Source organism: Gasterosteus aculeatus, chromosome 4, assembly GCF_964276395.1.
Source record: "Gasterosteus aculeatus chromosome 4, fGasAcu3.hap1.1, whole genome shotgun sequence".
In the NCBI taxonomy this organism is placed as follows: domain Eukaryota; kingdom Metazoa; phylum Chordata; class Actinopteri; order Perciformes; family Gasterosteidae; genus Gasterosteus; species Gasterosteus aculeatus.
In genome coordinates, this window is record NC_135691.1 from 10,776,452 (window position 1) to 10,800,100 (window position 23,649).

Here is a 23,649-nt window from a genome sequence, read left to right on the forward strand (position 1 = left end):
TCTGTTTCCTTGGCTGAGCCTATGCAAGTCCCGATGCGTGGCCACGAGAAAATGAACTAATCTTTTTTTGAGAGGACTCGTAACTCTCGAGTCCCTGTAAGGATTCGTTCAAAATGAACGGGTCGTTCACGAACAACACATCACTACCGCCCATTGCAGTTCTTCCTCGAGAAAACAAACTCGACCGAAACACGGCGTGAAATTACTGTACAGTGAGACCCTTTTTTAAGTAATTTCGAGAAGTGTACGTGAGGTCACGTTCACACGCACAACCTGCCCTCATTCTGCAGGACATGTTGCTCTTCTACGCGACGGTCGTCTCCGCCTTGTTCGGTGGTGAGTGTCATTCATATAAACCCAACGCATGTGTGATCTTTCTGACATGTTGTATCGGAGTAGTTGCTACTTTCACCAAGAAGGGAGGACTTCTTATAAGTCCCCAGGGAGCCTTTTTTTGGTTGAAAAGACGTTGCAAAATGGTTTAAAAGTGAGCTTTTTCAACGTCTATTCGTAGATGCACATTCATTTGAATCTTCCTTCTGTCTGTCTCTTATTCTGATTAAAGGTTCATCCTCTGTTAGACCTGAAGTGAAGTGCAATGGCGGCAGTTTGACTTTCCCAATTCACTTAACACCACCTCTTTTTAATGGCCAGCTGTACTTCACTCCGAGTACAGGGGGACGCAGTCGGTTGCTGATGGATAAAGGAGAGGTGAGCAACTTTATCTGCATATCACACACAGTGTAACGACGTGGTATCGTTATGACAGCCGAGTTCTGTAATTTGACGTAGATCAGAATGAACAGAATCTTCTCACTGTCCCGAGTAAATGTGTTTTTGTTGTCCACCGACTCAGGCAAAGCACCCACGCATAAAAGTTCAGAGCGGCTCGCTTAGATTAATACAGTTGACAGAGATGGATGAAGGAATTTTTTCCATCTCACGTGACAATGGTGAACGACAACATGCAGTGACGCTGACAATTATAGGTGAGAATGTTAAACTATATTGCATATTTAAAGGCTCCATTCCATCAGAAAACAAACCTTGTAGAAACAGTTATTCCCTTGTTACCGTGTTTGTTTATGCCTCTTCAGCATGTGTCGACGAGGTCATGCGGGATTACGGGGGCCGTTACTCAACAAAGGTTCCGAGAGAGGCAGAGTTCCTGGAGTTCACTCCCCTTCACGGTGTGGACCAGCTGAAGGTTTTGTGGAATCGCTCTGACCCTCAAGCCATCAACGGGGGCAGAGGGCAGATTAACCGTAATTTCTACGAGATTGGGAATCTCAATCAGGCAGACATGGGATACTACATCTTCAGAGGAAAAGACAACAATTTGCTCATTAGGATCAAGCTAATAGTCAAAGGTGATGTTAGGAAATCGAATCTGCGTCAAGCTTTTAGAGTGCAGTGTATATGAAATGTTGCGTTTTATCACACACAGAGTTGCGGAGATACTACAATACAAAGGTTCACGACGAGGTCTTGATTGAAAATCCTATGGCCATTCGCCTGTGGACGGTGGCTTTTACACCTGTGGGGGAAAAGGAAAACCAAACATTGATGAGCGGTGGCCGTCTGCTCAGAGAAGAGGAGTTGGACTCGTACTCAGTAGGTTTTGCAGGGAGGCTGCGGTCCGTTGGCGGGGGCGTACAGATTTACCCCGTGCAAATCACAGACTCGGGCACCTTCGCCTTCAGAGACCGACGAGGCCACCTGTTCCAGACCGCAGAGCTGGTGGTCGACCCGGGTGAGCAACGGCACATTGTTTTCCTTAAATGCAGGAATGAACTGATGGTTCATAGGAACGTAACCCCCGCCCCATTCTTCTGCTCTTACAGACTCCTTTCCAACTCTTCCTTTGGTTGGACTAATTGTTGGGATTCTCTTTGCTCTGATTTTCTGCTGTTGCTGTGTGAGGAAGTGCTGTTGTAAAAAGAGGGCCGAGTTTGCTCCTCAGGCTGCAGCCCCACCTGCTGTGTGTCTCCACGTGAGTACTTCCTCAGATTAGACCAACCGTTTGTTATCATTTATATCGTATTGCTGTTTTTACTTCAATATCCTTCCAATCGCAGGACACAAATCAACCCGGGTGCCCGAGTTACTATGCTGCACCGGCTAGAGATCCCAGTACTCCTTACTCAATGAGTTCCCTAGTTCCCAGGGAACATACAACTATCTCTCTCGAGCCGTTGGTAAGTGTTCTCAAACCTACAGCCAGTTAGTCATTGTAGTGTGATCCACTGATTTGGCCCAAGTCTGGGTTAAAACAATACTCAAATGGCCATGTATTTTCTCGCTTTAATCGTTTTTCCTTTCCATACTGAAAGTTCATATATCTATTTAAGTTGTGCTTATAACTAGACAACATTGGACAAAATTCAACATTTATTTGAAGTGTGACTTGGACAAATAAAGTTGTTACCTTTTATAAAGTCACTGCCTTTTATGTAACAAATTCCCAGTATGATCAGGAAGTAAAACGTGTTTCATAGTTGTTGTTTTTTCACCTCCCTTAGGTTGCTCCTCCAGGAGGGGAGGGAGTCAATGCAACTCCTTCACTCGCCACTAATTTTCTCTCCTCGGACACCGAGCCAACGTTTCAGCTGAAAGGGCCGCAGTATGCACCCCCCCTCAGTTCAAGCTCAGCTTTCTCGGATGTTTATACCTCAGATAAACTCAACTTTCTGTAAAGAACACTCCAAAAACTCAGGCGACGCACTGTTGAAGCCATTATTGTACTTTGTGAGGAGGGGCCCTCGATAGGTCTGTGTGACAAAACGCACATTTAACAATAAATTCCTGCAAAGTCGTGGCGATCGGTGCACAGGATGAGGACCGTGTTGAAAAACTAGACATAATTCTCACTATGTTGACACAGGACCAGTTGGTTCACGCGTGTGATGTTCTCTTTCTTGCTATATAAATCCAAATGCAACGTGATCAAACCGGTATACTCTTGATAACTAAGCAGTCAAGAGTTATACAAAGACGTCTAACAATTTAAGAAAAATGTTAACTTAACTGTAGCTCCATACTATAGGTTTTGTTGAGTGGATGGAAATGATCGTAATATCCGTAGTAAAATGAAATGATGAATTTGTATTTTAAACTCAGGTTATATAAGCAATGTATAGGTACACCTTCTCCTGCTGCAAGTATATCAAGGGGAATGTTGGAGTCGTGACTGAAAGTCTGTGTAGCAGATTTTATACAGTGAGGACATAAACCTGATCAACACCAATCAATCACCAGTTAAATCCCCTGTTACCAGCTGTACTTAACGTTTTTGGTTGTTCCTAACCCATACGTGCCAATTCAGCCAAATATATCAACGTGTCTGTGTGGCCTTTGTTATATAATTTTAACTAACCATATTTCAGGTTTTTACTTTTACTACTATGTCTTAGAAAACTGTTACCCTCTGTATTTTTTGAGAATATGCCTTGATTCATTAACCATAACAGATGTGGTCTACATATTTTGTATAAATATGTGTCTGTATTATGTGTAAAATATGTAAGTATACTTTGACTTGTGTTTTAAATGAGGTATTTTGAAAGCTAAATAAACTGCCTTACTGGACTTAATATAATCCCCATCAGATGTATGCAATGAAATTGACCCTAACCCACAATTATAGAATCTGTGCCCCACGACAACTACAATTTTAAGAATAGCAACATTTGAAAGGGCTGTTATGTATGTACACCACGATATAATCATAAAAGAATTTCTATTTAGAGAAAAAATGAAAATAATGCAAATTCTCTCACAGTTACATTATTGTTGGATTTAACCTTCAGATGCAATTCATCAATCTTGACGTGGCTGTTAAAAGGCTAAATAACACAATGGCAACAATGTGTTTCTTTCCACTTTGTTCCAGACCAAATTAACCTAACTAGAGGAGATAAGGCACATTGGGTCCTGGGTCCGGTCCGACGTAACCCGGTGACGCTGCGCGCTTGAGGGGTTTGTTCGACTCGTCCAGAATCAGGAAGGGCGGTTCCGTTGAAAACCTCCCCGCTAAACGCCGCGCACATACACTGGAATTCAGCTTTCCCCACTCGGGTCACATTCAGTTCCACGCGGCCTGACCCCTTAGGCTCTCGAACGGAATGCAATCTTGATTTTGGGGCTCAAACGCAAGGCATAAATACACGAGCAGTACCCATCTCCGATGACACGTGAACGCACCACACCACGCACGGACACGCCCTTCTCCGTTTTCTGCATTCTGAATACGGAGCTTCGTGCGGCATTGTGTTGTTATCGTAATAATAACGTCATAGTGCGCTGTACTACTTCTGTCTGAATAGTGTGAACACACTAAAGAGTTTGCCGTCACCTACATGTTGAACTGTGAACTGGTCCCAGTTTACACTGGACTCACGTTTACAATCACGGGAAATGATGATAGTCTTGTTGTTGCTGGGTGCCCTTGGTTGTATGGGTGAGTAAGTCTAATTTATACATCTTACTTGAGATAGATACTGATACTGCTTTACAGATTGTGCGTGGTACCCGACCGGAGGGAAGCAACCACATGCATTAAACACATCTCCAATTAGAGCTGTTTATACGTTAGTAATGATAATTTAATATACATTAAACTCCCTCCCAGCGGGCATGATGTGTATCGACGCCGTTGAAAATAGGTTCAAAAGTAAAGTTTTTTTAGTATACGTTCAGAGCAGATTTTGATCTTCTACTTTGTGCTTTAGAATTATTATAGAGGTTTACAAAGAAACGACGTGCACATTTGTAACATTTACAGAAAACTAGATTTCCACGTTGAAATCACGTCTCGTGCTCACTGGTTTACTCGACTGCTTCTCTGCTCACTGCCTCATAATAACCGCGATGGTAATACCTTAATGGAATATGCATAACGATGTTATTTAAAAAACACCGTGATCACAACAATTATCTTATTTTGAACTCAGATGATATTTTAAATGATTTATTTTATTATGTAGGTAAAGATAATACATTGCAATGTTTTGAAGTCTAAATTTCAGATCCATGTTGAATGATTTTGGGGGCAATTTTATTTTGAAGGCCAAAAAGATATCCTACACTAACAATGTTTCTTTTGGACTTTCTCTCATCAGGGGTCTCTCGTGTCACTGGCGTGGTGAAGAAGTATGGGGAGAGTTATTACTTTATGCTGCACGGAAACCCTCACGTCTTAGAGTTCCACCCGGAGCACAACTCAAATGTGACGATATTGTGGAAAAAGGATCAACGCGTAATCACATTGGATAGGAAGTTTGTAATGACGGGTAGTATCTTTGCGATACATAAGTTAACTCAGAATGACAGTGGCCACTACATAAGTAGAGACAAAGATCTGAAAGAAATTTCCACCTACACACTTGAAGTAAAAGGTGAATATCCGTCTTGGCTCTCATCTATTATTTTGCAATATCACTCTGATAAACTCTCTCTTTTATTGTCCAGCAACCACGAGGACCTATAGTCCGGAACCTGGTGATCGCCTCAGCTTCACCTTCAATCTGAAACCAGACTCCTGCAACATTTACTTCTTCCCAAGCAGAACTCGCCGGCTGAGAATGTTGGAGAATAAAATAATTCGTGGCGGCGTGCTTCAGGGGGATTCCGATGAACTTTATTGCAAAGGGTTTGATTTTTTACATCCATGTGGGATTTCAAATAAAGTCCTCCAGATTTCTTGCGACGGACGCTATGAGATCCGAGATCAGAATGACAACACGGCCTTAATGGTGTCACTGGATATGAATCGTAAGTGTTTTTTTTACGAAGTGTCAGGTGACTGTGTTTTTAAATGTTCACCACTGACCAACTCGTCGCTGCTTTGCTTTCTGGTCTAAATTAATTGTCGTCAACTGATTGGCTCAAAGTTTTTGTTTGAAGGGAGCAATAGTGGAGTACAAACCAATGCACTCAATATTATGTTGTGCACACAAAGTGTATCAAGTCATATTTTGGAGGAAATATTTTTGAGCAACTAAAAAATGTATCATCATTGAAAAATTGCCATGTGAAAGACAAAGCTAGAATCTAGTGTTTGGTACTCATAACATTTTGGGTGTTGTGTGTCTTATGTTGCAGAAATCCTAAGGACCGTAATACGGACACCTGGTTACAACTTCAACTTCACTTTTAATCTGGAACCAAACTCCTGTAACATTTACTTCCGGCCAGAAGGCGACTCAGTGATTAACTTAGTCTATGGAGGCGTGCTGCAGGAGGGTTTGGATGAAATCGGTTGCAGCGGGTTTGAGCTGTTAAAGCCATGTGGGGTTTTAAACAAGGTCGTCCAGATGTCGTGCAACGGAAGGTATGAGATCAGAGATCAGAATGACAACACAGGCTTTGTGGTAACACTGGAAATGGAGCGTAAGTAACCGCTGTTATTTGATAAGTGTCAGATTACTGTTTTATTTCAGTATTGTCTGATCATATTAGTTCTTTCTATTATCTACTTCTTGTTGAAATGTTTCTTTTTCCCGTTGATGAAAGTAAACAGTAATTCAAATCAGAGACAGGAAGGATATTCTCCCATGTCAGAGAATCAGACGGTCAAAAATTTGATGATTTGAATTGAATGATTGATGCGTTACCAAAAATTATTGCCGATACATTCTCTGTCCATCCACTAAATGACTGATTGTTGCAGCACAACCGTATTCGCTACCTGGTCTCAGTATTGGGGTTGGCGTCCTCTCCATGTTCTTGTGCTGTTGCTGCAAGATCTGCTGCTGTGGGAAGAAAAAGTCCCAAGAGGAGCCGACTGAAACTGCTGCTGCCGAACCAGAGGTCCAATACCAAAGGGTACGGCCGCACTGCCCGCGTGCACAGCCCAGTGGAGCCGAGGCTCCTGCCGTTTATGTCCTGATTCCACATTGTGTTTTTTATTTTAACCACAGCGTTACAATGAGCCCTGCGGACCGAGCTCAGACCAACTCATTGAGCCCTCTGGGACAAACTGCTTCAATCAGCCTTCTTCTGCTCCGAGTGATTCGCTGGTTAGTGTTTGTTGCATCTCATGGAGAAACCTGAACCTGAACCCTGTTTATTCTCCTGCCCTCCACAACTAAACTGTCACGTGTTGCTTCACATTGTAGGTACACGATCATCCGTTTCAGGATTCGCCGCCCTCTTATTCTGAGGTAAAAAGCAATTCATTTGCCATTGTTGTTCTTAACATTTATTTTTCAAAACCATCTCGGCGTATTCTTGATTAGCTCTCCGATGTCTTGTTTGCGTCCGTCAGTGTTTCTCCAAATGAAATGCGCCCTGTGGAGGAATGTGTGCGTGTCCTTGGGGGCAAACAAACTCCCCCAAATCACACTGGCAAAGGATTATTCTAAAAACTAAATCACTATCTTTACCATAATGAATATTACCATAGATGTAGCGAACACATACAGTAGATATGCATGGTAATATTTCCACATTAATATTCTTAATAACAACAACAACTCTAAAACAACAGAAGGTGATATATCTGTATTTTAGACCTAATTCATGAATTGTAACCTCCTTGTAATACTCACGTTTCTTGTTCTCTGCAGGTTTTACCTGATGCTCAGCAGCCAGCTGCTCCATCTCTCCCAGTGCACCATGACCCTGAACCCAAGTTTGAATTTAAGGGCGTGACCTTTCCCTGTGCTCCCCCACTCGAGTCCGACTCAAGCCGCTGTGACGTTTATACCTCAGACAAACTCAACTTCCTGTGAGGGCCTTATTTCCAAAGATACATCGCAATGCGTGAACACTGATTACTGGGACATGGAAGGATTAACTTGATATTTTAGCAAATACGCATATTCTTTTAATGGATTAAGCCAGTAAGGGAACCTTGCGTGCCCAAGGGCACCCTGGCAATACGTGCACGAGAGGTCTTTATTTAAAGGTTGAAGTGCCCTTTTATCTTCCTGCCATATGACCTCTTATACAGCCATTTGCATTTGCGAAGCCTGTTATTTTTGTTATTTGTGAAATGAATCTTTACCCGTCCGATTCTACCTCTTGATTGGCTCGGACATGTTGCCTTATTTGCAGAATTTGTTAGCTCTAGATCAGTGGAATGAAAAATAACTTTTGAATGAAAATCTGAGAAAGAATTCACAATAATGTTTTACCTCGTGAGTCTCACTTGAATTGCTCACAGGAGCCTACGGAGTGAATAGCTGCCTCATTCCTGCTGTTTTACTGCCATGATTTACTGCAGACCGGCGTTACTGTGACGACACAAAGGTAAACCAGTCCTATGTTTGCAAAGTTGTCTGTATGTGAAAGTCGTCGTTGCTCTAGAGGTACATTTGCTTGACGATCTCTTGCGTGGAATTTCACTTGCAGCTGAAGTTCTGTTAAAAACTTGTAAAAGTTGATACTTCCATCGTAGTTTAGTGTGGATTCTTCAAATTAACCTCTATTGGCTGTTAACTAATATTGATGCATAATTAGTGTATTTAATTTGCTCAGGCCAGTTACATAAATATATCTAGATGTGTAGAAGTCATATTATATGGATTGTTTGAAAAACACAAAAGAAACAAGACCCAGTTTCGGTTTCCTGTTACATATTTCTGCATATATGTCAAAATGTTACCAAACGTGCATTACATTAAGTCTAATATATGTGGGACTTTTACAAACATATATTTTTTGTGTACGTTGTTAAACATGCATGAATTTATTGATTGTATAATTGGATTTGGTGTTTAAATCTTTAATGCATTAAATCTAATAACACTGAAACTATTTGGTTTGGAATGTTTCTTTTTTTTCTAGTGTTCATGTTTTCACTTTCTTTACGTTGTAAATCTGTAACTCCACTTCATCGACGTTATAAGCACCACCCACCCATACGTCACCCGAGCATAGAAATTCCTCCACAGCAACAGGATCACAGAGGAAACCCAACCGAGCACAAGTCAGAATACGGCGAAGCCTTTTGTGTGTCGAAGAGACATAAATCTGTTTGAATGAGGGACAATAAGCAATTACTTGATTAGCCTTGAAATCTTTTTAAGTTTGACACGTACTTGACCCATACTTTTATTTTTCTAATTTAAATAAACCGGATTGTCATTTCTAATTTGCAAAACATTAACTGTGTGTCACCCATTGGATTTCTGAGTTCACGTTTGATCAGTTTGATTATGCGTTGAGACCTGCGGATAGAGGTTGTTAATTTAATCTGCTCATTACTTTATGCCCAGCACACAAACTATTTTCTCTAGTCTTTCATAAAGAATGTATACATTAAGATTGAGTGGCCCATAGTAGAAACCTTTAAAAAAATGCTAGTTTAAATAGAATAGTTCACAATTGAAGAGTTTAGTTCCTCGTGTGTGTGTCTTACCAGGACTATTATATAACTGATAATGAGACAGAAACTGGCACTATGACAAACGGACATGTTATTAACGCCGAAGAAGAACATACCTTTTATTAGAAATGGTAATAATAATTTGAACATTATTTAACTTGAGGAGTATTTAGTTGCTTCACAGCTTACAGGAAGAGACCTGCAGACAGTGACTGCTCCCCCCGCTGTGGCTCCACCGGCTCCTCAGAGAAATATCACATTATTTAGCAGCTAAATGTGTTTTTTTTAAAGCTGCAGTAACGTTTCAACTATAGACACCAAATTAGTCATTTTAATTGTAAAATATCATTGCGGGTTTAAAGTGAACTACTCCATTCAAACTGCACGCTCTCATATCACGTATTTGACCTTAAGATGATCATTTTGTAAATGCATTTGCGTCTAGAATGATCTCCCTGCTTTAGTGACGCCGACTCATCACCCCACCACAGTGAAGCGGAGGAGGAAATGGAGTTTTACTGCTGCAGCGTGAGGAGGCAGGCGTAATCGTTCTGGCACTGAGGTCAAGTTGTTCCACTCGGCTTGAGTGGCAGCAGCGGTGACAAATACTGATGTGAACTCGTTGGGTCGAGGAGGCTTCTAGCCGAATGAGCCGCAGGGAACCAACCTGTGAACAGCTCAGGCTGGTTTAAAGATGCCGGTCGATGGTAGAGAGTTAAAAGCGGAGACAGGAAAAGCACACGGCTTGACGCAGTTTGGCCCAGTTTTCAATAGAGAACCATTACTTACATCTTCACATTTGGAACCAATGGTTCCCAGAGAAGCCTGATGTCCATTATGAGGTTGAACACTTTGTTTCATGACCTGTAAAACATGCTACGCTCTTCTTGGCATTTCGATCCAGTTGGTTAATGTTAGCAAGCCGGTCCACAAAACTAAGAAGGCGAACAGGCATTTTAAACACCCCTAGATAGAAATCTGCTAGTGAACTTTCTCATTGTGATGAAATTGGTGTGCAGACGTTGTTTAAATTAAAGAATTTCTTCCACTGTGAAAACGACAACGGAGACGGTCGTGTATCTACCGTCTACGATCTGATTTGTTGTACTATCCTCTGTCCATACTGGTCTTACCGTTGAAGCCCTACTACCACTAAAAATGATTTTCTTACAGTGAAAATGTTACATTTCTCATTTTTTATTTTCTCAAGGTAAAACAAAAAACCTTTCCGATTAAAAATCCCAGACTTTATTTTCAATATAGTTTGACACACGTATAGAAACCATCAATGTTCCTGTTTTCATTACGGACATCACCATCACCTTAGTCCACCGGTACCTCCGTCCCTCCTCCCTCTCCGGCCGCTACTCGACTTTCCTCTTCTCGACCGCCCTCACGCGGTCCTCCAGCGCGCTCAGCCGGTGCTTCACTGCGCAGGCCTTCTCAGAGCGCGACGTGAGCAGAGTCAACACCACGCACGCCAGCACCAGGCCGCCCAGCCGCACCGCCGTGACCTCCGCCGCGACCTGCTTCTCGGTCGCGATCAGTCCAAAGAGCCACAGCGCCAAAACGGTCTTCACCACCCAGAAGACCCGCCTGACCACGGCGATCAGCAGACGGAGAACAACGGTCAGCACCCAGTAGCCAATCAGGGCCACCAGACCCCACTGGGCAATGGCGGCTACGCCCTCTGGGGTGAAGAAGGGCGACGACAGCGCGACTGTGAAAGGGAGGAAATCCGGTTAAGGCACAATGTCATCGGAAGAATAAAGGTTGGAAGTCACGCTGTGAAAAAGGAGCGGCTCAGAAAGTACCCGAGGGAGAGGCAGCTCTGCATATTTTCACTTCGAACTCTCGTTGTCTCTTATTCTCTTACTCAAGTAAACAACTGGCAGGAAATTCCACACGCCGGAGCCACACAGCGTAGCATGCAGCAAAGCCTGAGCGCTCACCGCGTGACTCGGTAGCACATGCAAATACGGGCCATCGGTACACCCACCATCAAATCCTGTGACCCGGAGGATCTCGGTGACGTAGACAGCGATGACATTCAGGCCGCTCGCGGCTCCTTCGGCGAGGACTCGGATCACCATCTCAAAGAACTGCGTAGGTGTGGAGGGAGGGTGGAGATGTTAGCAAACAAGATAACCGCGAAGAAAGGCGGCCAACTCTACTCATTCACTCACAAATACAGAAACACAGATCACGTATGCCCATTTATGCTCATGGCTTCAGTGCGCAGGCAGATTCATTATTCTGGTATTTATACCAACAGGAGTGATATTCACTGCAACTTGATTACTTTCATAGAGAAATGCTGCTTCGCTGCACCGAAGTCATGGACACAGCGGCTGGATCGCTGACTTGGACCAACAGCCGTGCATGCGGGTGACAGCTGGAGCCGCTCTCTATTCCTGTATAGTCTTTGCACTCATAACCCCCCAAATGACACAGTGCATACAAACACACACAGTTGTAGCCTCCTCGAGCAAAGTCAAGGGTAGTAAGTGGGACGAGTTGCTTACCTGTTGCACGACACGCTTGCACATACGCAAGAAGTCAAGAATCCGTCACTCCGCTTCAGAGAGCGTAATTAAAACGATCGTTTGGGATCATGAGGCGCTACTTCCCAACCATTTACATACTTTTTTAGTGAGACAAAGCCCTTCTTTAACGCTAAGGCTCATTTAATTTTCTTTAGACGGCGTGAATCATCCCATAAAGGACCTTAAAGTGGTGATATGGTGCTATTATTCCAAACAAAGTCCTAAAAAACACCGTAGTTGTATTTTACTTGATGTGATCTCATACTGAGGCTTCTAATTTGATTAACTTTTTAAGACACGGCCAAACAGAAACACCAGAAAGACCTTAAAGGGTGTATCCAAAAAAAAAAAAAACTGAAAGCAAAGCTTGGACAAAAGGTCTGTACAACGTCCTGGCAGCACCCAGTAAATTAAACAACGTGATCAGTCAATTCCTGTCAAAGACCGGGTCGAAAAATAAAAGGCTGTTACGTTATTGGGAAACATCAGTGCTGTGTGCAGATCTTTTGCCAAGCTTACACCCTGAGTATTATTACATTCCCCCCCCCTTTTAAAAACAGGGTTTTTCAACTGGAAGCAGAGTCATGAAAAAACAAATCCACGTGGAATAAGTCTACAGTTCAGTGAGGGGCTCATTCAAAATGAATTTCTCATCAAAAGGATCATGCACACACACACACACACACACACACACACACACACACACACACACACACACACACACACACACACACACACACACACACACACACACACACAATATTTTGAGTTTAGAGCTGCCGATTGAGTGACGTGGAGACACTTCAGCTTACGACAGATGACAACACTGAATACGCTGTGACCTTCTCATGCAATTAAAATGTACAGAAACACAGATGAAGCCGCAACTTCACTCACAGTCATGCTGCTACGCACTATAACTTTAAGGAGGCCCCGGACCACACAGAGCCCCAGGAGGGGCCTCTGTTTAGGGGAGCATGTCGGGACAGGCTAGATGGAGACACCCGGGGAGGTTTCTTACCATGGCCACTTTAGAGACGTTCTCCTGACCAAGCAAAGAATCAAGAAACAACACTGCACGCTGGAGGGGATGTTTGAAGGGAGGACGGGGGATGGGGAGGGGTGTATGGATAGAAGGAGACATGAAACCAGAAGATGAGGGGGATCAGGGAGGGAGATTACCACGTTGAGGGTCACGGGGACAGCGGATGGACAGACACAGAGGACAGGGATTGGAGTTGAAAATTAGTGACAGATCAAGAACAGTGAAGTTAAGACACAGTAAACTTGGAGGTTAAAATGTGAGAGAGGAAAGAGAGAGCGTGAAGTCCCTTCCTCCGTCGCCGGGGGAGCGTCCATTACCTCAGCGGCCGCCCGCAACACGCCGCTTCCCACCAGAGACTCTGCGTACCGCTGGACCTGCTGGCACGTCCCGCTGAGCAGAGTGCCGAGAGTGACCGTGGGGGGGCCCCCCCCGGCCGGCTTGTCGGCCCACTCGGATTCGCCCGCGGCCCATCCCGACGCCAGCAGCGCCGCCGCCAAGGCGGCGAGGAGGAAGCGCGCCGCGCCGCATCCACCGCGCGCAGGAGAAGTCATCGTCGGGGGGGGGGTTGAGAACAATGAATGAAATGTGCTTAAAAAAAATGTACGTGCACAGGGTTCAAAAGCTGCAGGTAGAGGAGATCCCGTTCGGTGGCTGTAAATGGAAGTGTTAAAAATGGCTCCTGTAGAGAAGAGTCATCGGCTGCCGAGAGGCTTTTTTTCCCCTTTTCTTTTTCTCGCACGAACACGTTGCAGTAGGAAAAAAACAGGCGGAACAAACGTCAAGAGCCGCACCAGCGTCTGCAGCGACACACCGATGCGAAGTGCACTGGGAGGAAAATAGACCGTGCTGGTAATCAAAACAGCGCAATGACCTCAAAATAAACTGAATTTAATTATAAACTTTGGCAGCGGGTTGAAATCTCCAATTTCGGAGCGCTCGCCTGCGTCACGGACTCCGCGGCATTAACAGCGGCCAAATTAGGTAAACTGTCCGAGGCTTAAGATCCACCGAGATCTTCACTCAGGCGAGAAGCAGCAGAAACTACTTCAGAAGAGGTCCGAACGTCTGGAGAAGTTGTAAGATACGCGGGTGACGTTGGTGACCAAAGCTCCCTATTTCCGCTCCGCTGCGCGCGGCTGCTGCTGCTGCTGCTTTTGTCTGCGGCTTCGCATCCAATGACTCTCCGCGGATCACGTTGCACAGACTTTAAGGAAACCCGAGAGGCCGTCCCCGCATGGCGCTCCCTTTGCCTCCAGCAGGCTGGGCAAAGCACTGACGATCAGGGGAGGAGGAAGAAGAGGGGGAGGAAGGCTTTCTGCACACGGATCAACAGAAACTTGCCTACTGGGAATTGTGGTTTAACACTGGGGAGGGGCAAATGTTGCCACTATCCACAATCATTTGATGAGAATTGGAGTAAAAAACCACAACAACAGGGAGGTCAAAACAGAAGCCGGACACTTCAGTTGTCACTTTAATAACTAACAGGACAGAAATTAGATTTGAGAGATTTCAGTACATATTGGAACAAGAAGTGTTCAGATATAAAACAAGTTAAACAACAATCACTACACAGTATGTACACACACACACACACACACACACTCCAACATTGTGCAACCATCCACTGCACTCGGTTTTCTCACAGAACTCATACTTTGTATTCTGGTTTTCTCACACGTTCACCCACCCGACCTTGGCGTGGCATACAAAAAAAAAAAAAAAAACGCCACACAAATGTCTCTGCGTTCTTCCTGCTCCAGTATGTGAACAAATAAAACACAGTCAAGTAGTGGACACTGGTTAGGGAGAAGCTGAATTCAGTCAGCCAGTCAAAAAAAAAACACTAAAGCGCTCAGTTCAGAGCATCACTCCGAAGCTGGAATCATCTGAAGATATCGCACTCGATGGCGTCCTGCACACACAGGAGCAGGGGGGGGTCATGTTCGGAGCAGATATGAGGGCCGCGGTGGCGAGTCTCACTCCCGGTCGGCCCTTTTCTAACCACCGCACATCTTGCTGCACATTTTCCGCCGAAGGAGGGACGCGCGTCTTCAGCCGATGTAAATGCGGTGGAAGTCGTTGGCCCCGAAGGCCGCGTTGCACTTGGGGCACTTCCTCTGGCGCGTGTCGTACCGGGTCTTAACGCACTCGAAGCAGAAGACGTGGAAGCACTTGGTTAGTACGGCGTCCTTCACCCGGGAGTTGCAGCACGGACACGTTAGGCGGGCCTGGGGGAGGGAGGGAGAGACGGAAAGGTTGGAACAATAAACCGAAAAGGCCATTTTTTGGAGCACGAGTGCTTTCGAATGAGCGGACACACATTTCTTCCAGTGCAACTCTCCTCCGGCGGCTGAACTGAATGAAGGCTGGTGAACGCTCCGATGGGGTGCGTTGTAAAGACCGCGGCCAGTTCAAAGAGCAGTTTGTGGGACAGCACTACACGTCAGCGCATATGGAGCGTGATCGCATCAAACCTCTCACGCTCTCATGAACAAATCCTGGGAGAATCGGAGCATGACCCATTTTTGGGCTACAGACATCTAAATGGACGTTGACTAGACCCACTATTCGCACAGGTCGTTTTATGTGTCACAGTCGATCAGCATTTTACGTTCCTGTCCAGACTGTGATCACACAGTCAGGCAGTTGGTCTCATGTGCTCGAATCCACTGTGATGGAGATTATTTTAGTTCACTCCGTTAAGCTGCCTGCTGAGAAGGGAAACGGAGTCACGAGACACACACCCGTTTGTTCTCCTGCTGAGAATTAAATGAGGAGACAGTTTAGTTTTACTGAAGTCCAAGATAAGAATTGGTCCGGCATATAACAATGCTGTTTTTATTTTTAGATATTTTTGGACAGAGCCGGCAAGCTCATTCCAGTCGTTGTGCAAAGCTAACCAGCTACAAGCTGTAGCTTCATATTCAGCATGCAGACATCAAGCTAAAATAAATCTTATATCTGAAAGCAAGTTAGTGTATTTCTCAAAATGTGCTTGGTAGAACCCCCCAAAAAACATTGGTAAATCTTGGATGAGTTCATTTAGCCACAACTGACCAGTGCGCATGTGCCCTGAACCTGCGTCCAGGATGACTCCGTAACGGTTCTTCACATGGACGTTCCTAAAGCAGAAGTCTCACAGAAACCTACCTTATAGTCATTGATTTCTTCATTTAGGATGTCATCTCCGTTGCTGATTTTCTCAGCTGGTTTCTTGGCCTTCTCAATCTTCCCTCTTAGCTTGGAGATGTCCTCCTGAAACAGTCAGAGTTAACAGCTGAAGGTAAAAGGAGTCAGGTTGACAACCGGCATTAAAAGCAAGGATCCATCGCAGTAAACAATGAAGCTATTGCAGCTTCCCATCATCACCTGAAGGCACAACATAACTAACAAAAAGGTAAGCCTCACAGCGAAAAATGTGCGTGCGTGTTTCTTCGTGGGTACCTGTGCTCGTCGCGCGTTGAAGGACTCCTTCTCCCTGGAGATGCTGTTCTCTATGACTTCCTCGCGGACCAGGTTGAGTCTCTGCTGAACCTGCTCCAGCTGAGTTCGCATCTCCTCCGACAGCGACGCAGACTCCTGAGCCTGAGGAACGACAGACACATGGGGTTTATTACTGTAGGACCCTTTATGTATGTATGTATATTTTGTACCCAAAGGTGTCTGTAGGAACAACTGCGGGTGTCAGTGTATTTTCCTTCCTGGCGATGTGTTACCTTGCGTTTATTCATGTCCAAAGCTTGTGTTCTCAGTGCCAGCTCTCTCTCGGCGGTGCTGATGGTGCCCTGCAGGAGGCGTTCCTTCTCCTCAAGCTTCCTCACCACCTGCAGCTGAGCGTCGACCTGAAAAATCACAAATTGTGGATGAGGATAAAGAAATAAATGAAAGCAAAGATACTTGACGAATGTGGAAATTTCGAGGAAAAAGTGTACTCAAAAGTATGCAATGCGAAGCTCCTATTTATTGACCAGCCCTTTTATTTAAGAAAGAAAGTGGTTCTTTATCGGATTGAATGCAGTTCCCAGCTCCATCAGACAAAGTAACTGCAGGTGTCGATCAATGAAGATTAACTGCATCACAAGACCGGCGTGCACAAACCTGCCCCCTGCAACGCTGTAGTAGCTCACCTGAGTTTTCAAAGTAAGCAGTTGGTCGGCCAGCTCCTCCTTCTCCTCTTTCAGCAGCTTGTGGATCTGGTTGGACTTGATCCGCTCGCTCATCAGCTTGAAGTTGGCGTCGTCCTTTTCTCTGAGCTGCTGCATCAGACGGATGTTTTGTTCCTGCATGTCTTCAAAAGCCTGACCCGTCACGTCCATCTCGCTCAGGAGCGCGTCCTCCTCCTACAGGGGGAAGGCGTGGAGGCGACGAGTGTCGGAGATCAAAAAGGGGGCCTTGTTTGTCCATGATTATTAAATGATCCGCTCGCTCACACACACACCTGTTTCGCTATAGAGAGCTTCTTGTTGAGGATATCAATCTGCTCCTCCACAGAGCGGATCTTCCTCAGGGCCTCTTCGTCTGCCATTTTCTTGCCCTCCCTCCTCTCCCTCTCCTCCAGCTCCCTCAGCCTCTGCCGCAGCTCCTCTCCCTGGAATAAGAATTTTTATTAATGGACGGCCACAATACAACAACTGCAACGATTACCAATACAGCAAACACACACAAATCATGAACCGGGAACCGAATTCCATGTGCTTGAAATATGAACACAAACTTCTACAGAGTAAAGTATTCAGTGAAGTATGACCTCTGATTTGGACTTCTTCTCAGCAGCCATGAGCTGGACTTTGTCCCTCTGCTCCTTCGGTGCGGAGCGGTACATGTCCAGCAGCAGCTTCATCTCCCTCTGGGACTCCTGCGCTTTCCTGCACAGTCACATGGGTGAAGGGTCTTAAACCAAATTATCATCTAGGGTGAGAAAGCTGTGTCGGCCCAACATGCTGCTTTGGAAAGAAAGATGAGCGAGGACATTGTGGCTTTTTTTTGCCTCTTTCTAACATGCACCGTTTACCTGCCACATACTGAGACTGTATGTGTACTTGTGGGTTATACCAATGTGACATCGTTTTTTATGTCACATTCTCTTTAGCAACTGTTGAGCGTGAACGATATTGTTTCTTAAAACAACATGGCGCATATTTTACTTTCCAAAAAGCAGGTAAATATTATGTCATTATTAAGACAAACCTCTCAAAATTCAGGTTAGGAGGCAAACAGAAAACTTCCTCACCATACGAGCTGGATGTGTGTGAAAGTCACAACAGCAGGAATATTGTTGATATTATTTGTGACTTATTTTGGAATATGCAAATATATGTTAATATGTCCATGCAGAATATTTTATGAACGCCTGCCGGACAGCACATGGGCGCCGTTATTAACCAGCAGGCCACCTCTTTTTTCCTTTTCTATTCGGTCGCTTACAATGAATAACATCAGCTGAAAGAAAAACAATCGTACTTGAGTTCAGCTTTGACGATCTTCAGCTGCTCCATCTCCTTCCTCTTCAGCCCTCCGACCACAGACAGCCGCTCCCCGGGTGACTCCTCGGGCTGGCTGCTGCTGCTCCCCGGCTTCTCCTTCTCGTCCTTCATCACGCTGCTGCTCCCCCCGCTGCGAGTCGGCCGCTCTCTCTCCTTTTCCTTCTCCCGCTCCTTCTCCTCTTTCTTCATAATGTCCTTTTCCTTCTTTTCGTCCTTCTCTTTTCTCTCCTCTTTCTCCTCCTCTTTTACGGCCGCGTCCGGTTCAACGCCATGATCCGTTTTCACAGAGGCTCCTAGAGAAAGGAAACAAGAAGGGAAAAACAACCATATGATGCCACAATGAGCATCATCAAAACACATATTAAAGTATTCCTATCTATAGTGGGTCATCTGGGTGTTACCGGTGCTGCTGGGCGTGGAGGAGCCGTTGTCGGGCTCCGTCTTGACCACAGGTTCCCCACTGATGGCTGGAGTTGAAGGCGAGGTTGTCTCATCCTTCACGTCCATCTCTGAGCTCGACTGGGACTGGAGTATGGTGTTGCCCTTTGAAGCGCGGACCTAAGAGGGGCGAACAGATCGACGGATCGGACGTGTCACTGTGAAAATAACCTGGAACTATTCAATTTCCTCAGCTGGTGAGGGAACTGCACACATTTCTGTTTACCTGGTTGAGCTCCGTTTGTGTCTCCCGGAGTCTGAGCTTGTATTTCACCACTTCTCCCTTCATCTGCTGATTGTGGTTCTGTAACGTGCTGATCAGGTGACGCATCTCCCTGTTGATCGGACCTGGGCGGAGAGGAAGGTCGGGAAATACAGAATAAGAAACGTGGCTCCATTTAGTTTCTGAGTGAGGCGCTGATGTGAATCACAGCAAAAGCCAAGCACCTAAACTACCATGTCGCCCTATTCTGTTAGTTACCTGCTTGCTCGTTGGCAGCAAGAGTCTGTTCAAATTCGATGCGCAGCATCTCGTACTCCTTCCTGACCTGAGCCAGCGTGTCCTCCAGCTGAAAGACTTCTGTACGAACCTTCCTCTGCAGAGCCACTTCATCATTCTGCACACAGAGGGGGACGGGAGAAAAGGTTCAATGATCCCATAGAAAGACACACACACACACACACACACACACACACACACACACACACACACACACACACACACACACACACACACACACACACACACACACACACACACACACACACACACACACACACACACACACACACACACACACACACACACACACACACACCTCCATGTGCTCCAGCTGCCGAAGCCTTGCTGTCCTGGTTGTGTTGAGGCGAGCGCGTGTCTCATCTAGTTGAGCCTTGAGAATCAGAGACTCGTTGTAGAGGACAGAAAACTGTGACTGCAGGCAGCGGTACTCCGAAGTCTCTTTGACCAATCCGGCTGCTCGATTCACCAGCTCCGTCTGCGAGGAAGAGAGACAGAAGCCAAGGAAATACTGGATATTTAATACAATAAAAGACTGGATTTACTTACTTGTGTACAGTTAAAGAGGGAGATTTATATATAAACATTTACACCAAGACAAAGTTGTTTTTTTTACATGAGTCATTTTGGTTGAATGTCCCTCTTTATATGCGGCCAATGGCGGTGCATTTACCTTACGGGTTTAAGAGTAATGTGATACATTAATGAGTCATTTTCAGATGAAAGTAAAGAAAGCCCACCTTCATGTTGTTGTTCTCCTGGTGCACACTCTGCAGGTCCTGCTGGAGCTTCTGCAGCTCCACAAAGCGGTTGTCTGCCAGCTCCGTGTTTTCCTCCATATCGCTGTTCATCTCTTCAAACTTTAGCAGAGAAAAGAGACATTTCCAAAAGTATGAGAGGTAACGCATCGAAGCAAAAGCTAAGATATTACCCTGTTTTCTTAGTCATCTAATAAAATGCCATACCTTTCTCTTGTTGATAGTGATGGTCCCACAAACGCTGCTGGCCTCCCCACACACCTTATAGCCTTTGCTGTTCACCTGAGATGCATTATGAGTGTTATAACGTGCCTCGATTTAACACCAGCACACGCACATCGCGGTCACGGAGAAGAACGCGCGCTCACCCTCTCCAGTATCTCGATCAGGTGCGCATTCAGTCGGTTCTCTCTGCGGCGGATCTTCTCCATGTCCCACTGGAGCTCCTCGATCAGAACCTGCAGCTCGCTGATACGCTGGTCTGCTTTGTTGGCAGCACGGACCAGAGGCCGGGACTGGACAAGACAGGAACGCAGACACTTACCACACACGCACACACACACACGGAGGCTAAAAGAAATCCTTCCCAACGTATTACTCTTTAACAAGTTCATTCAGGAGTCACACACATTTGTGGGACTTTTAAGGTTAGCTGAACCCGAGGTGGGGGGCGGCACACACACTGAACAGGGAAGGACGTAGGCAATTGTACCTCGCTTGTCATGTGACTGTGCTTCTGCTTAAGGTCCTCGGTCAGCTGTTGCAGGCGCTTGTTTTCGCTGGTGAGCAGAGAATTCAGCTTGGAAGCGGTCGGCCATAGACTTCCCTCTAGAAAGAAAAGTAACGGTATCAAATGTTACGGGTGTAAACACAAACTGACTTCATCAACCCCCCCCCACACACACAGTAAACCCTCGGGCGAACTGCGTTACTGCAATCTCATCACGTCTTCCTCCACCACCCCTGCTTCTATCTCACCAGCGCCAGAGTCCAGCTCTGCCTTCAGTTGGTCCACGGTGCTCTTCAGACATTCATAGATCTCCACCACGTGCCGGGCCTGCTTCTGGCTGGACTCCACTCTCTCCTGGAGCTCCGCCTCCATCTCCTCACTACTGCTACTCGCCAGCGTTGCCAGGAAGGAGTTGTTTGTCTCTCCCTGATGGTCTGAGTGACAGAAGCAGAGAAGAGGGTTGGGGTTTCGGCATTGGTGTCGGGTTTGTGGATCAAATAGCCAAACGCTTTTGCTTTCTAAGTCACGAGCCGGTGTCAGCTCCGTCTTTACTTCTGTCCTTGGCCCGCTCCTGGTTGGAGTCGCCATCGGGTTCCGGAGTGTCCGGCTTCAAGCTTCGCCCCTCACCTGTCAGGGATTTCTCAGGTTCGCTGCTTGCTTGGTCATAACGCCGGATGGTCAGTTGGACATTTTCATCAAACTGAAGGGGGGAGAGAGAGAGAGAGAGAGAGAGAGAGAGAGAGAGAGAGAGAGAGAGAGAGAGAGAGAGAGAGGCATCATCTTTGGACTCTCGGATATTCTTGGAGGAGAGGCGACTGTTGATGTTCTCTGATCTCGCTCACCTGGTTCCAGTATCTGTTGAGGATCAGCAGACTGGCGTCGTCGGTGGCCTGCCGGGTCTCCAGCCTCTCAATCCGCTCTCGCAATTCATCCTCAATCACCTGCAAACCAAAAAGACACTAGTGGAACTCTCTCTAAACAAGACAGTACATACTTGCAGCCCAAAACTGGAGAATTAACCAACCTGTCTTTGATCAAGAGATTCTCCCAACTTTCGGTTTTTAGCCTGCAGAGCTTTGATATCTTGTTCTTCCTAAAGAGAAACGATGAATTCCCATATGAGCACAATAAGAACTGACATCCTAACAGACTTTACGAGGCTCTGGTTGTGCACATATATTATCTGCAGTGGACATAATAGGGGGCCTCACCGAGTTGGACACTCCTCCTAGTTTGATGACCGTCTCCACCGCGGTGCTGCCCGCAGCAGCGGCGCTCACACCGGGGGCTCCGTCCTCTCCTTCCCGCTCCCGGCGCTTCTCTTGGGGCGCACCGGAGGACGAAGGGCCGCTCGGGTCGGCAGGACGCTTCTGTCCCGACATCCTCAGACACCTGAAATAAACACAAACAAGGACAGATTGAGGACTAACGTTGAATGAACTGGGAGGACAGGTGAGATTGAAATGTTTCAGCTGCATGAACGTCAAGTCTAACGTTACGTTACATTATCAACTTAACAGTTAGTTAACGCTGAAGCAGCGATGGCAACCTCGGTGTTTATTGTGAGCACATATTCATCACCATGTTGGTGATCAAGGGAAACAACACGTACAACTATGTATCGCATTCTAAAGCCCGAACAAGCTGATATAATTAATCAATGATCAACGTTAGGTTACGTTAGCTGTGTGCTAGCATAACGTTAGCTTTAAACGCTAGCGATGCTGAGCGGAAGTGCATTCTGATCCAGTGGAATAAAAGCACTTACTTTGGAATATGTGTTTGTATCAACAACACCTAACCGAAGTCTTATCGCCGCTAATGTTGTGAGTTTTGTGATATTAACTAAATCTGTCTGTCGCTGTTGATGTTGCGGCTCCCTGCCTCTCGGAAACGGAAGCGTAATCGCTTTCTTTGGGGGGGGGGGGGGGGGCGGTGAGGTGTAGTGGCGCCACCTACCGCCGCGGAGGCGCCCGGCACCCGATCCCAAAGGCCTCCCTCGGGCCCTAAACCCTGACCCCTGACCTCTTCCTCAGGGACCCATCGACCGGCAGGGCTTGACTTTAGAGTAAATAACAGTGTGTCACGTCACCATGACAATGTCAGAGCTACTGTTTTTAAATGAAGTGCAATTGATTGTATTTCATACTTTTGCTCCTTGATTTGAACAACTCCCAGGCTCCTTTCTGACAAGAGGTCATTGGAAAATGAATCTATTATGAATCTATTTCATTGACAAAATTTAATTGATTACATTGATATCTGCTTTCATTCTTCTGGTTGCACATGTTTTTTTATGTTTCATCTTTAATCCTTAATCTTTTTGAGTAAATGTTATTTGCCAGGCTGAACACTCATGTGTCGTTCTCTTTATTTACCTTCATGTCTCCATGCGTCCCCCGGTTTAACGTCACATGAACTGTGGGTACTTCCCTCGGGCAAAGTTTGCAGACATGCAGATTCCAAGGAAGAATTAACGTTAGTAATCTACGAGAGAGCCTTCAACCACTGGATGATATGACAGCAGAACAGCTGTTAAGTGGACCAAGAGGTCTAATGTCCCTGCAAAGACGCCCTTTCTTGTGTTGTCTATCATATTATATGCTTATGATATTATTATTGTATTATAAATGTATTATAATCCAAGAAAGTGAAAAGCCTGCAGGTAAATGGCAGCCGTTTATATTGCCTATTTTTGATCATTTCCCTTTCTTGAAACTATTGAAACAAATCAGAAACGTCCAAATCCAAGCATTATGTCTTTGCAGCAGAGCAACTCCCAATGATCCGCACAT

General features: G+C 45.6%; 4 protein-coding genes across 8 annotated transcripts; 2 read left to right on the forward strand and 2 right to left on the reverse strand.

The window, feature by feature from the left end:
- Positions 1-124: 124 nt before the first annotated feature.
- On the forward strand, positions 125-3,598 carry LOC120818287 (uncharacterized). Of its 2 annotated transcripts, XM_040175238.2 has the most exons (8): positions 125-336; positions 566-711; positions 857-989; positions 1,098-1,370; positions 1,448-1,753; positions 1,845-1,993; positions 2,079-2,198; positions 2,523-3,598. In XM_040175238.2, exons 1-8 carry the CDS (start codon positions 294-296, stop codon positions 2,694-2,696), a joined length of 1,344 nt encoding a protein of 447 aa, XP_040031172.2. In that variant the 5' UTR covers positions 125-293; the 3' UTR covers positions 2,697-3,598. The 2 variants fall into 2 exon arrangements, with proteins under 2 accessions (XP_040031172.2, XP_077958298.1); XM_078102172.1 differs by having other exon boundaries at positions 148-336; positions 857-1,370.
- Positions 3,599-4,204: 606 nt separating this feature from the next.
- On the forward strand, positions 4,205-8,757 carry LOC144382920 (uncharacterized). Of its 2 annotated transcripts, XM_040175237.2 has the most exons (8): positions 4,205-4,459; positions 5,121-5,396; positions 5,470-5,772; positions 6,103-6,390; positions 6,671-6,825; positions 6,921-7,019; positions 7,119-7,163; positions 7,569-8,757. In XM_040175237.2, exons 1-8 carry the CDS (start codon positions 4,417-4,419, stop codon positions 7,731-7,733), a joined length of 1,374 nt encoding a protein of 457 aa, XP_040031171.2. In that variant the 5' UTR covers positions 4,205-4,416; the 3' UTR covers positions 7,734-8,757. The 2 variants fall into 2 exon arrangements, with proteins under 2 accessions (XP_040031171.2, XP_077958299.1); XM_078102173.1 differs by lacking the exon at positions 7,119-7,163.
- Positions 8,758-10,556: 1,799 nt separating this feature from the next.
- Positions 10,557-14,420, reverse strand: LOC120818288 (uncharacterized). Of its 2 annotated transcripts, XM_040175240.2 has the most exons (4): positions 13,240-14,290; positions 12,899-12,958; positions 11,331-11,433; positions 10,557-11,051 (listed from the first exon to the last, which is right to left on the reverse strand). In XM_040175240.2, exons 1-4 carry the CDS (start codon positions 13,471-13,473, stop codon positions 10,696-10,698), a joined length of 753 nt encoding a protein of 250 aa, XP_040031174.2. In that variant the 5' UTR covers positions 13,474-14,290; the 3' UTR covers positions 10,557-10,695. The 2 variants fall into 2 exon arrangements, with proteins under 2 accessions (XP_040031174.2, XP_040031175.2); XM_040175241.2 differs by lacking the exon at positions 12,899-12,958 and having other exon boundaries at positions 13,240-14,420.
- On the reverse strand, positions 14,364-22,939 carry rnf20 (ring finger protein 20, E3 ubiquitin protein ligase). 2 transcript variants are annotated; one of them, XM_040175232.2, is made up of 22 exons: positions 22,623-22,939; positions 22,066-22,246; positions 21,879-21,947; positions 21,697-21,795; positions 21,407-21,554; positions 21,103-21,288; positions 20,837-20,952; positions 20,493-20,639; positions 20,332-20,406; positions 20,107-20,226; positions 19,665-19,844; positions 19,328-19,463; positions 19,073-19,194; positions 18,810-18,966; positions 18,386-18,701; positions 17,673-17,790; positions 17,364-17,513; positions 17,053-17,265; positions 16,642-16,767; positions 16,370-16,510; positions 16,076-16,180; positions 14,364-15,153 (listed from the first exon to the last, which is right to left on the reverse strand). In XM_040175232.2, exons 2-22 carry the CDS (start codon positions 22,234-22,236, stop codon positions 14,977-14,979), a joined length of 3,072 nt encoding a protein of 1,023 aa, XP_040031166.2. In that variant the 5' UTR covers positions 22,237-22,246; positions 22,623-22,939; the 3' UTR covers positions 14,364-14,976. The 2 variants fall into 2 exon arrangements, with proteins under 2 accessions (XP_040031166.2, XP_040031168.2); XM_040175234.2 differs by having other exon boundaries at positions 21,482-21,554; positions 22,623-22,869.
- Between the last annotated feature and the right edge of the window lie 710 nt (positions 22,940-23,649).

Excerpts from the sequence above, each read along its gene's own strand:
- LOC120818287 (XM_078102172.1), top strand. The coding sequence starts at position 294 with ATGTTGCTCTTCTACGCGACGGTCGTCTCCGCCTTGTTCGGTG. Across the intron at positions 337-565 it reads CGTCTCCGCCTTGTTCGGTG|GTTCATCCTCTGTTAGACCT; the intron begins GTGAGTGTCATT and ends TTCTGATTAAAG. Across the intron at positions 712-856 it reads TGCTGATGGATAAAGGAGAG|GCAAAGCACCCACGCATAAA; the intron begins GTGAGCAACTTT and ends CCACCGACTCAG.
- LOC144382920 (XM_040175237.2), top strand. The coding sequence starts at position 4,417 with ATGATGATAGTCTTGTTGTTGCTGGGTGCCCTTGGTTGTATGG. Across the intron at positions 6,391-6,670 it reads GGTAACACTGGAAATGGAGC|CACAACCGTATTCGCTACCT; the intron begins GTAAGTAACCGC and ends TGATTGTTGCAG. Across the intron at positions 6,826-6,920 it reads CAGAGGTCCAATACCAAAGG|CGTTACAATGAGCCCTGCGG; the intron begins GTACGGCCGCAC and ends TTTTAACCACAG.
- LOC120818288 (XM_040175240.2), bottom strand. The coding sequence starts at position 13,473 with ATGACTTCTCCTGCGCGCGGTGGATGCGGCGCGGCGCGCTTCCTCCTC. Across the intron at positions 12,959-13,239 it reads TGTTGCGGGCGGCCGCTGAG|CGTGCAGTGTTGTTTCTTGA; the intron begins GTAATGGACGCT and ends CATCCCCTCCAG. Across the intron at positions 11,434-12,898 it reads ACGTCTCTAAAGTGGCCATG|TTCTTTGAGATGGTGATCCG; the intron begins GTAAGAAACCTC and ends ACACCTACGCAG.
- rnf20 (XM_040175232.2), bottom strand. The coding sequence starts at position 22,236 with ATGTCGGGACAGAAGCGTCCTGCCGACCCGAGCGGCCCTTCGTCCTCC. Across the intron at positions 21,796-21,878 it reads AATCTCTTGATCAAAGACAG|GTGATTGAGGATGAATTGCG; the intron begins GTTGGTTAATTC and ends TTTGGTTTGCAG. Across the intron at positions 19,464-19,664 it reads GGCAGCTGGAGCACATGGAG|AATGATGAAGTGGCTCTGCA; the intron begins GTGTGTGTGTGT and ends CTCTGTGTGCAG.